Source organism: Stigmatopora nigra, chromosome 1, assembly GCF_051989575.1.
Source record: "Stigmatopora nigra isolate UIUO_SnigA chromosome 1, RoL_Snig_1.1, whole genome shotgun sequence".
In the NCBI taxonomy this organism is placed as follows: Eukaryota; Metazoa; Chordata; class Actinopteri; order Syngnathiformes; family Syngnathidae; genus Stigmatopora; species Stigmatopora nigra.
In genome coordinates, this window is record NC_135508.1 from 14,798,251 (window position 1) to 14,814,891 (window position 16,641).

The window sequence follows — 16,641 nt, forward strand, 5'->3', positions numbered from 1 at the left end:
TTTTAGATGTAAATCAACGTGTAGATATATCATTTATGTGTTTGTGTTAAGAATGTTAGCCACATCACCAGAGAAAAGAATACAATTATCATCATAGCTCAAATCTTTCCTGAATTATGGGTTCACCACTGAGCTTCTTTTTGAGTGCCATAATAGAGCAATAAAAAAATGCTGGTATAACGAGTACTGATTTGGAATTGTTGCAGTTATACCTGTAGACGGGCGGTCAGCGGTCTTGAGTGGATAGCACGTTGGCCTCGCAGCTCTGGGGTCCTGGGTTCAAGTCCAGGTCGGTCCACCTGTGTGGAGTTTGCATGTTCTGTGTGGGTATCCTCTGGGTACTCCAATTTCCTCCCACTTTCCGAAAACAGAGACAGCAGTGATTAGTTCCAGCACCTACCGTGACCCTAATGAGGATAAAGTGATTCAAACAAATAGACATCACCACTAATATGTGCATCCCAGCAAAAATAAATGTGTTTATTATAGTTATAAAAAAATACTTTCCAAATGTGGGATTGTGGTAAAACGTAAATAAAAAACAATATTTCAAAGCAATAGTGAAATAGACATTTTAGAAAAAAAACATGTACTATTTTAGCCAGTACATACCACGTATTGAAGATCGTCATGTCGGATCATTACATATTGGCTGCCCTCGCATTTGTGGAGGAAACAAGCTTAAATAAAAGTGGAGCGGGCTTTGTATCTTGCTCGGAAATTGAATGGAGAAAGACCGCAACAGATTGAACAGGTACATTCACTGTGAAGAATGTGTGCTTATTTTCTTGGCTACTTTTTCAGCATTTGCTGTGCGTGTATGGCTCGACAGACATCAAGGTCATCACAGAATGGCTGCACTGGTAAACGTTGTTATGTTTTGATGTTTTCTCCATCATTAAAGATCTAAGAAATGAACAATTTGCATTCCTCGTGCAAGCGTCATTTATATTAGGTGTGTTTTATCATGAGGATGGCCTGATTGTATCTTTGCACGTCCAATATTGTATTTTGGGAGCAGAATAGTTGTGCTACATAGAATAAGAATGCAAAACAGATTAATCATTCATTCATTTGTTTCCATACCATCTTCACCAGAACCACATTGAGTGCTGTAGAACTGTTGGGCTGATGAGCTTGCCGTTCTCTACCGGGCTGGTTGCAAACAAGTTATTAGGTTATAAAGCAGCCCGCAAACCAACCCGAGTCTGACCCCCTTGCTATAGATCAGGGGTCAGGAACATTTTTGAGCCCGTTAGGCTGTTTAATACGGCCCGCCGACGTCCAAAAGATGGCGCAGTCACGCGAAATCCAGTGGCAGTAGCTCTGTCCACTCTTATGTTTTTCGTGTTTTAAAGCCACTGTCTTTTTTTTAAATTACATATTAAAATTTCTTAGTACATTCCTTTTTACTTTACTTTGTTCTTTGTACTTTAATGATGAGTAATGAGTATGTTAATACTTTTGTCCTTTTTTTCTGTTTATGTTTCATATGCACTGTTAACGGAGGCAGTTTTTTATATGTATCTTATCTTGTGCTTACCCAGCCCATCTGTCAAAATTTTAAAGTCAATGTGGCTCCCGGGCCCAAAAGTTTGCCCACCACTGGGTTAAAACATTAAAATAGTTATCATCCCCAAATAATGCCAATTCTCACTCAATTGAGTGAATACTAGGGTCTTTGTGCAGACCTATTGGGGAAAATATTGTCTTGCTTCAATTTTTTACTTCATAGATGGACTGGCTTGCCTGGGCATCAATTATTTGGCGTGCAAACAATTCATTCAGCAGTCAGTACCATGCTGTGTCAATTTTAATACTTGAAATAACTTCTAAGATTACTACACCCTGCAACCAAAAGAGACTTGCTATAAATTGCTTTTTCAAAACCATCCATAAACTTTCTATCCTGCGTATCCTCACTAAGGTCATTGCCATTCAGGATCCTATATGGTTGAGCACTTTAAAACCTATTGACAAAACTAACATTGTATCTCTCTCCCTCTCTCTTGATTGGACATCTTTTCCACGTCGACAGCCTGGGTTTATACGCACACAGGAGGCATTTGGAGCTGAAGAGTCTTGCAGGAGCTGAAAGTAGAAATCACTGATCCCGAAAGGATTAACTTCACGGTTGGGGAAATGAAATGACCAGAAGGCCCCTGCAGACGCAAATCCTTTTTGAATGGAGGTTATGCCAAGACACCAAATGACACGGCTGCAGTTTAAGCCACGTATTTACCGGTCAGTAATGCGGAGAAGGGAGTGTGGCGGGCTCCAAGCTGATGCAAAAAGGCCTTACAGCAAACTGACGTGATTATATTATAAAAATTGGAACTTTTACTGCTTTCCTAATCATTTTCATTTAATAGTAATATTTTCCTTGACTTCTAATTTTAAACCTGATTACTCAATGTATCTCTAAGTAATAAACAATGAGGCGATTTGACATTTTCAACAAGTTTCAGTCCTAATGACCTGCTCAGGGACGCCATAACTACATTTACAAGGACAATAATTAGAAACATTTGACCCCCATTGTATTAAAAAAGATTGACTCCTAAAGTGTGATGTAGTTTTGTTTGTCTTTAAAAAAAATCTCTTTGCAGCAAGCCACCACCACCGATCGCAAAGAGGAATCATGTGCCTACTGATACCCGACATACATGGACAAACCAGCACGTGTGGGGACACAAGATTGCTGGTGACCACCTGCAGAGCCTAAGTGGGGGATATCATAGGTTGGCGGCTGAGCACATGGCTAGTCAGGCTGTGTTAGCATGGCACTCATCTTGACATTGATGGCGTCCCGAATGTCAATGTGTCTTCTTCTCGGGTGATTAGCAGGCCTTTTTCTTCTTATGATATATTCAGAAGAGCAGAATAATTTCACAATTAGCTGATTTGATTCCAATGTATTGTTTCAGTTTTTTTAGCATTTTCTCCTTAATTTTTTTTACATTTACTCATTTACTTCATTTACTGAGATATCAACATTATGTATTTTTAATTTATTAATGTCTTGGTGATAGTCCAAACTGAGCATCATTATACATACATGACATTCGAATACTACAATAAATGCAGTGCATACCTCACGAAGTGGTCTCTGGGTTGCAGCATTTAGATTTATAGATTCCTATTTGCTCTTTGTTAAAAATGAGACGTGGTGTCTGGCTACCTTAGCACAAATGACCTTGCTGCAGCATGACGAGAGCTGAATTTAAACATGACCGTGACATTGGCACGCTGCCACCGCAACACGCTTAACCACAGCAACAAGGATGTGACTTCGCCTCGCCAGACACACATTAGTCGCCTCTCATTAATTTTGTAAGATTTAGTCATAAACATGCATAATCGCTGTCAGTGTGTGCATATCCTATGTAAGGTGAGTTAGTACGTTCTGGGGAATAATAAACAGGGCACTTTGTCTGATAAAAGATCATCAAGATTCAGACACAATGGTGGATGAATTTAAGGTTCGTGATGACAGGAAAGAACGAGCCCATTCAAAACATTGTGATAAAAGTACAATGATTTTAGAACAGTCAGTATATGCAATATAAACAGTACAGGAAATCATGAACAAAATTAAATGTGAATTTTAAAAAAAGTAAAGAATTGAGTACAGTGTTCCCTCGCTACTTCGCGGTTCAGCCACCGCAGACTCAGAGCTTCGCGTTTTTTTGGGAGGAAAAAAATCTATACAAATATTACATTGAGACAACATATTTTACAGTTTATTTTGTTATAACATGAATTTCACTCTCTCTACCCGTATTCTATATGGTGTACTGTATACAGGGGGGTATTTAAAAAAATAAAAAATAAAATTAAGCATATTTGAAGGGACATCCCTACTTTGCAGAAATTCACTTATCGCGGGTGGTACCGGTCCCCATTAACCGCGATAACCGAGGGAACACTGTATTATACATGAGTAAAGGAAAATAGTGGACACATGTCAATAACCAAGATAGAGTAAGATATGTTATAAAATGCTTTGACACATTCAACAGTAAAAACTTTGCATTTCTTCTAATGTTCGAAAATAGTATGCTATTGGTTTTAGGTCTTTTCAAATCAGTAATTTCCAATGATTGTGAGAGATATTGTCAAATGTGCTACAGGACAGTTGCTTAATGTATATTGGGAAATTATAATTCTTCATTACTATGAATAATGGTCACTTGTGCAGTTATTTAGCGCAGCACTATATAGTAAATAGTTGGACCTGATGGCTGCTACCTTGCACAAGCTAGCTCTAATATCCCCATTGCACTATAAATTCAGTTCCAGCATCACGGAGATGCAGTTTTCTTTGAGCCAATTGGAGAGTGGAGAGGTGTTGGGTGATAGGAATAAGAAATAGGAAAGCAATTGTACCACAACCATTTAAATATAAAAACACCAGATATAGGAACTGTGTTAAGGTTTCCTGGGATGTTTGTTTTCGTTTTATGTTTCGGAATTGGGATTTTTTCTTCCTCAAGGCTTTACTCTAATATTTCAGAATCTGAATAATTCATGTTTATCTTATTACCCTGCGCAAGTAGAGGCACTACTCAATTTGCAAGTGCAGATGGATATGAAAAATTATAACTAGAGATTTGTGATCTTTCTATAAAACATCTTTTCATTTAGCTTTGCAATATTATAGGAACACAAGCAACTTCGGTAGACTTGCCATTATTATAAATGAACAAGTTGCTTGAATCAAATTCTTACAGCATTGATAGTAATAAAAGTAACTTTTCAATCAAAGAAAAAAACCAAAACACAATATAATATTGACCCCTCTATCCCTTGGGAAAAAGCCTTATATTATATATATTTTTTTCATTTGAGGGGATTTTTTTAAAACTGGGAAATGTATTGTTTAGAAGTGGAAAAAAAGCCTTTCATTTGGATTAAATCCTTATGTCATTAACATTGCAGGTCCCCATTGGTCAGACATGTTTGAGTGTTTGCATATACTCATTACTCATCACTCACTAGCTCAACATGTCGGAGAGCAGTGATGAGTGGTTGGCAAGTAGATGAAACAGCATTGAAACTGTTTGATATTCATATAAAATATAAGCTAACTTACTTGGGAACTTCTCAATAAATAGGAAACAGCAAATGCCAATATGAAACACTTAAAAAAATGTAGCACTAATATTAAGTAACATTAAGCAATTCCTGGAAAATCACAATGGCAGGATCTATTTTGAAAAGCCCCACACGTTGCTTGTGATTCTGTGTGTGTCCACGTTGAAGAGGCTTGACGGTGTTCTACAATGTTTCAGAGCATTTGTCCAATCAATACTCTGTTAAATTGACTCATTCGTTTGGTAATCCAGATAAAAGGGAGACATTTCATCACCCACAGTGCATTCTCACAGAATTAACAAATCACTTACTACTATACTTGTTGAACAAGTTATTCACACTAGCCTGTGTGTTCCTCCATACTAATGCAAAAAAACAAAAAATACAAATGTGATCAAAAATTTGGCGCCGAAACGTTTAGCTGAAATTAGCTAAAAATACATCAACGGTTTTCGGTTAAAAGACCAAACGAATAGTGTGAAGAACCTCTTGAGGATGTACTCAAAACACTGTGAGAAATACATCAAGGCTGATGCTGTATTGTAAAAATGCCTGCCTCACTGGCTGTTTGCAGTTTGGAAGTATTTAAAGGTATCAAACAAAGATGCACCTGTAAAATCTGTTCTGTTGAAGCTTTTCGAGGGGATTCGTTCAAAACGAGACATGTAAGTACGTTTCTCAATACAGGATGATCAGTCTTCTAGAGACAGTTGGCAACCTTTGGTGTGCTAGTAATAACATCTAAAATAGAGGTCATCTGGTTTCTCAAATGTAACTTGCCTTGTGTGTTCATATTATGAATGTAACCCTACACTACTGCATACCCTTCTGCCTCAAATTGGATATTTTATTAGTATTGGCATTGGTCCAAACTAACAAAACTAATCACTAACATAGTAGTCCAGTAGACTCTTCCCCTGCCATAGATTGTGTCGTCAGAGTCACAGAGCTTGATGGAGTCGCAACAGTATTGAAGTGCAGTGGAGCTTTTGTGAAAGATCAATTGAACTCAAATTTACTTCAAAGAGCAGAGGCATCCTCTATTAATGAACACGCTCCACTATTCATTGCAGGACTGAAATTCCAAGTACATTGTCACAAAGTACAAAGAAATAAACAGTCATGCAAGATACCACTTTACCCTGGCAGCAACACAAGTGATGAAAGATGTTAACAGAAATTGCTTTGTTTTTCTCAAAGAAAATGTTAGTTTTGAATCATGCACAAAAACAAGCCAATAATCCGCAGGCAGGATGGAAATAAAAATGTCCTCCGTCATCATATGTAAAATAACTTATAACACAGCTGGCTAACTAGCCCTCAAATGTTATTGCTTCTGGGGTGCTAGAACACTTTAGTTTATGAATGTGATTAATAACTCAGTGACCTGAATTGAATTCTTGGTGAAATTAGGCATGTAAAAGGTCACATTTAGAAAAATGACCTGCAGATTTTCTTAATTCTGTCTGAAGGCTCCACAGGGAAACTTCTTTAATTGAGTTCTTAGGCCAAGTTGGGAGGGCCGTTGTTCCATTTGGTCACTGTGCTTACATTTGTTCCTTTGTTTATTTTCTTTATTCTTAGATCAAGCCCCACATGGTGAGATGTGTGATTTTGGTCATGCTTACTAATATGCCAATTGTCACCTGAAAATATATTATTCAATATTAAGCTTTGGTCCTATGACCACTTGCCTTTATTAGTAAAAGTGTAGTTATGAAGAAGAAAAAGGTGAAATAAAGAAAATCTAAAAAAAAAGGGGGCTTTGCTGTTTTACAAAAGCTTGAAAATGTAGGTGCTATTGAGGAATAACATCAGCAAAGATCAATACTCAATTTGAGACCAAAAAACATTTAAGCTTCTTATGTGTCCTCATTAAGATGTCAGAGCACCCAGAGAAAAAGCACGAGTACGATACTTGTTCCTCCACAGCTGGTCCTCTCTTCACCCCAGGCTCTCCATCTCACCGCCTCTAAATTGACAACACGAGTCCTTTAGGAGTGCTAATGGCTGTCAGATTGAGTTGCTGAAAAGATACTTCTTGTGACAGGAGCCCAAACACTCACCATATTGCACACCTGCTTCTTCAGTCGAACTAATCACCTCCATGTTGAAAGCAGGGGTCTTCAAATATTTGATGTTCAGAATGGGTAGAAAAGCCAAGTGTATTTTTTTAGGAGAAAAAAAAGTTCATTATTTATACAAATAGAATTAAAATCTTTGCATGCCCATATAGAAGACGCCAATAAATTGAGGTTCCAGAGTAGCATATGACTCTTTTTATCAACCTGATGTGAATGTGGAACCATTTTGCCATTATATAGACGTCCATTCCATTTGAACTTCCAGGACTATTACATAATGACTTACAAAAAGTGACTCGTTTATTTAGTACAAATAATATGCAAACAAAAAGGTTTTTACCTTCATTAGGGTCAGTCCAAATGGGCACCTCTCCTCCGGTGTCTAATGCAAACTCGAACGAAGATGTATACGCAGAACAGTCCCGTCATGGCTGCATATGATTTAAAAACTATCTGTATGGCCAATGAAAAGTCTGGATGTGATGTAGGGGGCATGCCACGCCCAAAATGGGGGTAGACGAGCAGGTGTATCTCAGTTACACGTTTCCCCTTTAGCCAGCAATAGTACACATCTGAAAAGTAAAAACATTAGTAAAATCTTCTAGTTGTCAACCAGTCTTCGGGAACATGTTATAAACAAACAACCAATCATTACAAACATACAAACTCAAACCTCTTTAGCATTTAGAACAGGGGTGTCAAACTGAAGGGGCGCAGTGGGTTCTGGTCTATGTTCTAGCCCAGACTATTCGGCCCGGGGGCTACATTGACTTTAAAAATTTGACAGATGGGCCGGGTCAGCACAAGATACGATACATATAAAAAACTGCATCCATTAACAGTACATATGAAACATAAACAAAAAAAGGACTAAAGTATTAACATACTCATCACGCATCATTAAAGTAAAAAGTATAAAGTACAAAATAAAATAAAAATTAATGTATTAAGAAATATTAAAATGTAATTTAAAAAAAGATAGGAGGGCTGTAAAACACGAAAAACAAATAAGAGTGGACAGAGCTGCTGTCACTGGCTTCCCTGTCATTTTGGGGAAAAAAAAATAATAACAATAAAAAATACATTATTTGGACAACGTCGGCGGGCCGGATTAAAAAGCCTAACGACCCGGGCCGTAGTTTGCCCATGTCTGTTCTAGCCGATCCAGTGCCAAAAGTTTAACCAATGAGGTGTGTTCTAAAGTAAGTGGCATTTGACTGCAATCAAATGATTACACTTGCAAAAGTGTCCTCTTGCAATCCTGCACCCACTTTGAGGGCCAGTTTGACACCCCTGATTTAGAATGTTCAATCAACCTTGCCTGCATGTAAATTTTGCATGAGAATACCCAAAGTAAGCACACGCAAGTATAGGGCATAAATGTAAACTCAACACATGGAAGCCGAGGTCAAGATTCACAAACTGAATCCCAGACATATTGAGGCAGTTATGCCAACCCATAGACCAAACAAAAGTAAAACATTAAAATAAACATAAAAGAAATTCTCTACCTGAGTCCTGAATTTGTGCAGGAGTGAAGACGAGATGATGCCCAACATCAATATGAATCCTCGGAGATGTGAAAGTTGAATTTTGATCAACAGAAATCTGCGATCGATAAATGGGTTTGGATCCTCTGTCCCACGCCACCGCTACATATGGCCGAGCCTCTGGACAGTTGAGGGTCAGGATTTGCCCGGCTGGGTGGTTCACGTAGGAAACTTGCATGTCTTGCATTATTATGGATTCAGAACTGAAAAACACAGAAAGAGGAAGATTTTTTGTGCATTGAAAAATGCAGTCAAATACAAATTAAAACTGCTAATTCATGAACCATCTACAAAGAGTTCACCCAGACTTAATCCAGGCAGTCGTCAACTTAGGGCCACAGTCAGGATCGACATATTGGTTTCATAGTGATCTGGATCATATGTCGATCCATGTTGTATATACGGTACTTTACATTTGTATTTTCGCATTGCAAATGAGGTTATTGTTTGCAACACTGTGATCTCTTAAGTGATCTGAAACAAACCTCTTGTTGTTGTTTTTTAAAAATAAGAGGAAAAAGAGCAGTTTTGTCAAAAATTGGATTTTGTGCACGCCTCAGCGAAAGTAAAATAAATGAAAAAATATGTAAAATAATGAATATAAAATAATTATTTTCTTTAAAATAGACAGTTTTGTTGTTTTGAGGTGCAACACTTTTTCTTTGTATGAAAAGCAATTGACTAGGTGAAGCAGTGTTGACAGATTGGGCGAACCTAACGCGAACTGATTGAGTTATATATCCGGTGTGATTGGTTTGTGATCTGGCAACTCTGAAGTGCAGCGCTCCACCGGGGCCATTAGAAAGCAGTAAGAAAGTGAAGCTGCATCATCTCCTGATTGGCCTTTTAAGATGCTGGTGCTGTTGGCAGCGCAAACATCTGTCATACGCAACACTCGCACTGCACTCTGTTCAATCATACTTCATGACTTTTGCAGTCATAAGTTAACGACTGCCATTATGGCATATTATATCTGTAGAATCTCTGAGAAGCTTAAAACACAAAATGCTCTCAAGAAACGCTACGATGAGGATTTGTTCAAATAGTCAAATGCGCTTACCCCTGTTTATTATCTGGTTTTGAAGCAGACAGCACCTTCGTTGGACAAGTTACATTACAGTTTCTGATTTCCAGCCTAGCTCCAGTTCCTTTTTGCTTCACATGGCTGAAAGACTCGGGCACTGCCCCTGAGCCACAGGACACCACGTTCTTCTGGACCCACTTGTAGCGCACATGTAGGTAGCGAGAGCGAACGTAGCAGAGCCCCACTCGGATTTGCTCGCCCAGAATGCCGCAGCGATCACACCGTGACCATGGACGGAATGTAGTGAAAACTTGGTAGAGCTGACCAGATATTTGTCCATTCACATCTTTGATAGTCTTGTTCTGAATTTCAGGAGAAGGCCTGGTAGAAACAATAAACAAGTGTCACATAGGCTGACATACTGACATTCTTGGAACAGAAAACTCACTGGGATTAATAGGTATGGAAACATTGCTACAAATGTGAAGGCAATGTGGACATGATGGACATCTTAATGGTTAAATTGTTCTGAGATGAACATTTTCATCATTATCAAAACTATATTTATGTTTTTTCACTCACAGTCTATAAAGTATTGTTTTTTGCTTGGTGCGTCACCAAGACAAGACTATTTTCAGCGACTATAACAGCAAAAGAACTGACTCCACCACTAGCCCGACATTGACAATCTCTAGCATGACCCTTAACCTTGATGTGAAGCTAAGCTCCTGCACCTCCTGGATGTCCAGATCATAGGCGTAGAAGTAGTCGCCTTGAGTCGACCCACAGATGTAGACACCCGAGTCCTCCACAGACGTTTGAAAGATAATCAGGCTAAAGAGACGAATTGAGAAACGACTGCGCAAGTCAGCGCCATGGGGAATTTGGCTGGGGTCCAGCAGTTTGTTTCCATTGTCATCAGTCAGGGCTCTGGTGGCTTCGGAGAAAGACGTATGCTCCCTGTAAAACCAAACCACGGACTGGATCTGAAATGCAAGCAATAGGGAAATTGTATGACAATTATGTTGAACATTACATCAACCATTGCAAACATAATTATCAAAGGTTTTCTGAAGATATTTGATCATGAAATAGGCTCTTTTAATTCCAAAGTGTTATGGTGAATCAAACATAATTGACCAAAATCAAGAAGTTGAATGTATTTTTATGTTCCCCAAAATGACAACAAAATACATATTTAAAAAAAAAATGAGTAGAAGCCAAGGAAAATGAAAACATATTTAAAAAAAATGCATTCCAAGCTCCACTAAAAATAAATCTGTCAATTTAAAATCCATTGGAGAAGCGACTGTCTGTAGGCCAACAATCATCAGTATGTAATTGTCAGCTCTACAGTTGTACGCACCGATAAACAACAAGGCCCCAGCCCCCCAAAAAGCAGGCCGCACATTTGGAGAGATGTAATTTCTTGATTTCCTCCAGGAATAAAGTGATAACTACAGTTATCTCTAGCATATTTTCATTTCTGAACACAAGACATTATTTTAAAACTTTTAGCTGCTGGGAATGGTTGTACATCTCCTTGTGCCCCCTGCTTCATGCCCATAGATAGTGGGGATAGGCTCCAGCACCCCACAACAACCAGAAGAATCCCTCACATCCAAAACGGTATTCAACATTGATTTTAGCAGCATTATCATGAGAAGGGTATAATAATGAATGGTAATGGTGTGTGGTCAGTTGAAAAGGCCTCACTTTTTCAGGTTTGCAGCGGCAAGGCAACTCCACAGTGGCTCCCGCTTGGTAGGCTGTGTTGAAGAAAATTAGGAAAGCTGGGCAGGGTTTTGTTGAAAAAACATTATCCTTTTCCCTGGGAGCCTCATGGCTCCAAGCCTCGGTGAAGAGGAGGAAGATGAAGAGGGGAATCATGCACAGGTACAGGCAGAGGCTTCTTTGGAAAAGAACATACCTTACAGTGTGATTTTTTATCTCAATTTTAACTACATTAACCAGCTACATTATTATTAGTGACACAACCTCTGCACTACTTGTTGTTGAAACAATTTAGCTGCAAATTGTGCATAATATTTCAACTCATATTTTTCAGTTGTATAAAATTCGAATATTTACCTGTTAATAGAAATGAGATGGACATTTCTCAACAGTCCTGTATGACTTGTGCAGCTATTAATTTATTTCTTGACTTTTTCCCCCATACCCTTTCATTATCAAAAATCCCTTGAACACAACTTGTTGTGTGGACCGCAGTAGAGTCCAATGTGTAATAGCTCACGTTTCGAGCTCGTCAGGTTGAAGTGGCATATTTCTTATTTTTATTGAACGCAGCATATTAATGGTCCATACAAATGAATTGGATCTGCACAATCCGCACGATACGTCCCTATTTTGTGGCGCAAAGAAAACACTTCAACTACCTAATTCTCCGTTTTTAAAAATGGTTAGACCATACCTGCAACGTGTCCATATACTTTATGTGCTGTGATGCTTTTAATTCATGGCGGTAACATCCCATTGAAGAAAGAATCTTTCAGTAACATGACGCTATGACGAAATCACTGTCTTAATTTGTTCGAAAGTAAAATTCTAAACTCGCCTTTTTCTTCTCTTTTTTTATTTGACATCGTCAGATAGACACACCGATTTCAGCAATATTGGATAAGCCCAACTAAATTAGTTGACACGTCCCACTTTGTTGTTGTCATGACGTCAGTATGGAATGCGTTGTGGCGTCACATATCATGACGTACACAAAATGTGAACAGCCAATTATTTTTCTTTCTATGTTATTAGACAAATAAGCGTCTTTTTGTGTTATATTTTGTTTTGGAAAATCCCCAAACTTCCACTCTGAAGCCACTCTGAATTGAATTTAAACGACTTTATTAACATTAAGCCTTGCTTCAATGGCATTCTGTTTGATTTTATAAGTACAAAGAAAAATAGGAGTAATATTGTGTATTTTCTACTAAAGGATATATCTCCTACCCCAATCTTTTCAATATATGCATGTCAAATTAATTGAAGACACTAAATTATATTGGATTTTTTTTCTTTTCTGTGCATCATATCAAATCCTTGCCATCCTCCCCTCATTAGAATGAACCAGTCTGTTGTTGTGAATGCAAATGAACAACCTCAATGATAACATCATTGAACATCTGAGGATAAACGTAGCCAAAGCATTTTGTATAAATGCATTGTTGTTAGTCATCCCACGTGGTATGTGGCTCCTCTCACATGCCCAGCACACAAATGGCTTCTAAATTGGGTTTGCAGGAAACAGTGGTGACCTTCTAGGGCAGCATTGATTTCAACAAGCAGAACAGGTTCATCTATCTTTGGTCATAAAAAAGGTAGACACTTGTCATATGTCTTAACTTGTTACATTTACACAATGTTTATGTTGGGACATTGTATCCTCAGTATGCACAACTGAATGTGTCTGCTTTGTGAAAATAAGTAGTTTAAGAGCAATAGGAACTAGAAGAACTGGTAAAACTCACCCAAAGATGAAGACTCACATTGACATAGTCCTGCATGAGACTGACAGAGGACCCTCCTGTCGTGTACAGTACATTTTCAAAATAAGAGTCAGTTACCTATATAGCAGTTCATGGACATTTGCAAAATATAAAAGAGGTACAAAGCATGGCAGTTTTGTTGGGTTTACCCCCACTGAAGTGAGTTGTAGTGTTACACTTGATATTCGCCAATGCCAATACTGTACCGGTACTACAGTTTTGGTTGGTTAAAAAATAATGTTTCTGTGTTGCCTTCATTAGGAGACTTTTACATTTTTTTCCAGGTTCAGACATTTAATTTTGTATTTTTGGTTAAATATGGGTCTTGGGTTACCGAAAAGTAATGTGTTATTATTGTACCTGAATCACTTGCATTGTCAAGACTGCACTTTCTGTAATCCATTCTACCGAATAAGAGGCTTGTATTTGTGTTTTTTCAATGTCGTGATTGCACATAATGGTCTCGCCATTAAAAAGATATCCACAGCGGATGCCCTTCTGCTGTTAATGGAGGTCACTGGGGTTCACGGTGCAGCTGAAGAGATTTGTCGAGGGCGGAGGCATCAATACTGTTTGAAGAGCCTGTCACTATTGGGATTGTTGATGTCCTTCCTGTGTGTGACAACTTAATGGGGAACAGTAACAACATTCAGTACTGTTATTTATCTTTTCATGTCAGTATAGCAAGGCTATTTTGTAGTGAAATTTAACTGGACTGCAACCTCTAACAACACAATATTAATTCTAGCACCATCATAGACAGCGATAGACATCATATTCATTTGAACTTTAGATGAGACTCTTTAGTGATGGTAACAGGGGTCCAATTCAATTGGACTGGGAGGGTTAGCAAAGATCGACCAATTTCTCAATTGGATTTCTAGTGCTCTCAAAGGAACCAATGTTAATTTATGACACTTAATGTTGAAGTTGATCTTACAGTAGGAATGTTCTTGATCTGTTTACATGATATTAGTGTTTCTATTGCTAGTTTGAAAAAGTTATAGTCTGGTCCATGTAAGAATTAAATATTTCTAAATAGTGTTCTACTGAATCTATTATTGATACCAATACACCTGTCACCCTTCATAAATTGATGATAGACATGCACTCGTGTGGCGTCCAATGATCCTTCTGCTCTGAATTTAAATGAGTAACTGAATCTAAACCAGTAGTAGCTAGTCATTTGAATTGGAAGGGTGTATGGCCGTCCACTTGAAATTGATTGGACATCTAGCGCAGTCGTTGGCAGACAATATGTGAAGCAGTGTTTGACCAAGCCATAATAGCATTTTTTTCCCTTTCAATGGAGAATATGTTAATTTAGTATCAAACGATTTTGGCCAAAATACACTATATCGGTACAGTATTAGGATCAGCCAATAAATATCACACAACCTGGTTTTGGAACCAGTATCGGGAGCCAAAAATGTTATCGAGGCAACACTATTTTTAAAGCAAATTATTTTGGTCTTTTGCAGTCAAAGGCAACCAATAAGGTAAATAGTGTTGCATGAATATGTCTGTCAAAATGTTTAGGATTATTATCCTATTTTTTGAATGATTAATTCATTTCATCTCTTTTATTGGTCATCTTTTTTTTTTACCTCATGTTATGTACAATGAGTCAATATATACAAACACATGGCAGGATGTTGAACTGTAATATGCTCCTAGAATATAATCAACCAGTGAAAGCATTCCATGGAAAAAAGAATAGCAGTTCTTGGAAAAATACTCTGCCACTATTTTTTCTCTATTTTCTTCCCCTTGTAAAACATGCACTAAACCACCTTGGAAACAAAAAAAGTACATGTTGAACATTTGTCTACCAGAACACCCTACGGGAAAAACAAAGTACTACTAAGTTGTATCTCCTGTTTTTCAGTTATAAGAGCTTTCACTCGTCTGGGAACCCTCTCGCGGTGATGCTGAAGCTGCCCTAATCCTTCAATTATTATAGAGATAAAAAAAGTGATATCAGCAGGGGATGTTAAATGTTTTCATTAGATGTTACAAAATTAAATCAGACTAAATTGTAAATTTTAATCATAATTTTCTCACGCCTGCACAAACAAAGCAGTTTAGCATGTTTGGTGTATGATCACTTACACTCCACTAGTGTTTATAGAAAACTTTTGAAAACCAAGATTGTATATAAACAAATGTTGTTAATCCCCATTTAAATACATGCTAAATTTCTTCCAATAGAGGACCTGTTGGCTTGGCTTTACAAATTTATTCCAAAGCATTTTTATCATTCTGTCCTTTCAAAGCAAACACTACCACTTAATTATTCTTTTTTTGGTGCACTGTGGCACAATAATAATAGATCAGAGAAGAGCATTCCCCAATCTGTTGCCACAAACATGCAATTGTCCAAGTATTGTCCATTATATCATTCAGCTGTATCCAGAAGTCCAAAACTGTTGGCCTGCTTCTTCTATCTCTCTTTCGTTCAGTTTCCACCTTCAGTTTCCAGCACTTCATTAAGCTTCTTTTTCCAAACGATTACAGGTAATAACTAGCTAACTATGACTGAGTGTAGTAATTGACAACAAGTATTATGATGTCAAGACAGAGGACATGCATTTGCTCTGACCTATACGTGAATGACTGAATGATTTGACTCCGCTACAATCCCTTCATTTGTGGCACCTGTAAACGATCCACTACCTAATAATATTTTCCAAAATGTTCCATGTTTGCATCTATAGTTTACATATTCACTTGAACAGACCATGAATTTGTGAATGAAACACGTGCATGTACCCGGATTGTGTTGACCTTCAGAGTTTTACCGTTTTTAGATTGTATTTTGCTTCCAATACTTACTTAATTTTTAAAAAATCTCTCATGATTATAATTTATTCTTGATTCACACATTAACTTGCTAGCAGGATGGAGTTAATTTTGATTTCTCTGTGTAGTATTTTCAAACATGCAACCTGATATTGACAATATGATGTACATAAGTACTGCATGTGATGGTGTGTTGTTTGTCCACATATGCATTATACATACATTCTCTACCAAACACATTCATCAACATCAATGCCTTTATTAATGACATGTTCAGATAATATATATATATACAGTTTACCTACATGTAACCTTCAACAAAAAACAAATATTCCATGTTTCAACAGCTAGTCAGTTAATATCGCGTTGCTACCACATGGCCATGTGACTATTGCTAGCCCAGCACTATTGAACTAAATGTGGTCTCACTCAGGGATTGTTTGTGACTCATTCATTGCCTGGCTCTGACAATGGTGTCCAATCCATTGACTGGCCATATCTATTGACAGGCGTCCTCCCAGTCAGAATGTATTGGACACTCATCACAGTCAATGGCAGCCAATGAGTTGAACCGCAACAAC

The 16,641-nt window shown here is 37.8% G+C and overlaps 1 protein-coding gene and 1 long non-coding RNA gene across 6 annotated transcripts; one reads left to right on the forward strand and one right to left on the reverse strand.

The window, feature by feature from the left end:
* Positions 1-5,624: 5,624 nt before the first annotated feature.
* LOC144206728 (uncharacterized) lies at positions 5,625-11,069 on the forward strand. Of its 3 annotated transcripts, none has more exons than XR_013328421.1 (3): positions 5,625-5,762; positions 8,714-8,894; positions 9,820-11,069. It is a non-coding gene; the product is annotated as an uncharacterized LOC144206728 (long non-coding RNA). The 3 variants fall into 3 exon arrangements; XR_013328419.1 differs by lacking the exons at positions 8,714-8,894; positions 9,820-11,069 and adding exons at positions 6,682-6,696; positions 6,978-7,278 and having other exon boundaries at positions 5,631-5,762; XR_013328420.1 differs by having other exon boundaries at positions 8,714-11,069.
* On the reverse strand, positions 5,931-12,418 carry LOC144206709 (Ig-like V-type domain-containing protein FAM187A). 3 transcript variants are annotated; one of them, XM_077731840.1, is made up of 8 exons: positions 12,187-12,418; positions 11,472-11,664; positions 10,464-10,741; positions 9,792-10,136; positions 8,693-8,934; positions 7,522-7,753; positions 7,164-7,221; positions 5,931-7,069 (listed from the first exon to the last, which is right to left on the reverse strand). In XM_077731840.1, exons 2-6 carry the CDS (start codon positions 11,643-11,645, stop codon positions 7,533-7,535), a joined length of 1,260 nt encoding a protein of 419 aa, XP_077587966.1. In that variant the 5' UTR covers positions 11,646-11,664; positions 12,187-12,418; the 3' UTR covers positions 5,931-7,069; positions 7,164-7,221; positions 7,522-7,532. The 3 variants fall into 3 exon arrangements, with proteins under 3 accessions (XP_077587966.1, XP_077587957.1, XP_077587975.1); XM_077731831.1 differs by having other exon boundaries at positions 11,472-11,667; XM_077731849.1 differs by lacking the exon at positions 11,472-11,664.
* Positions 12,419-16,641: the final 4,223 nt, after the last annotated feature.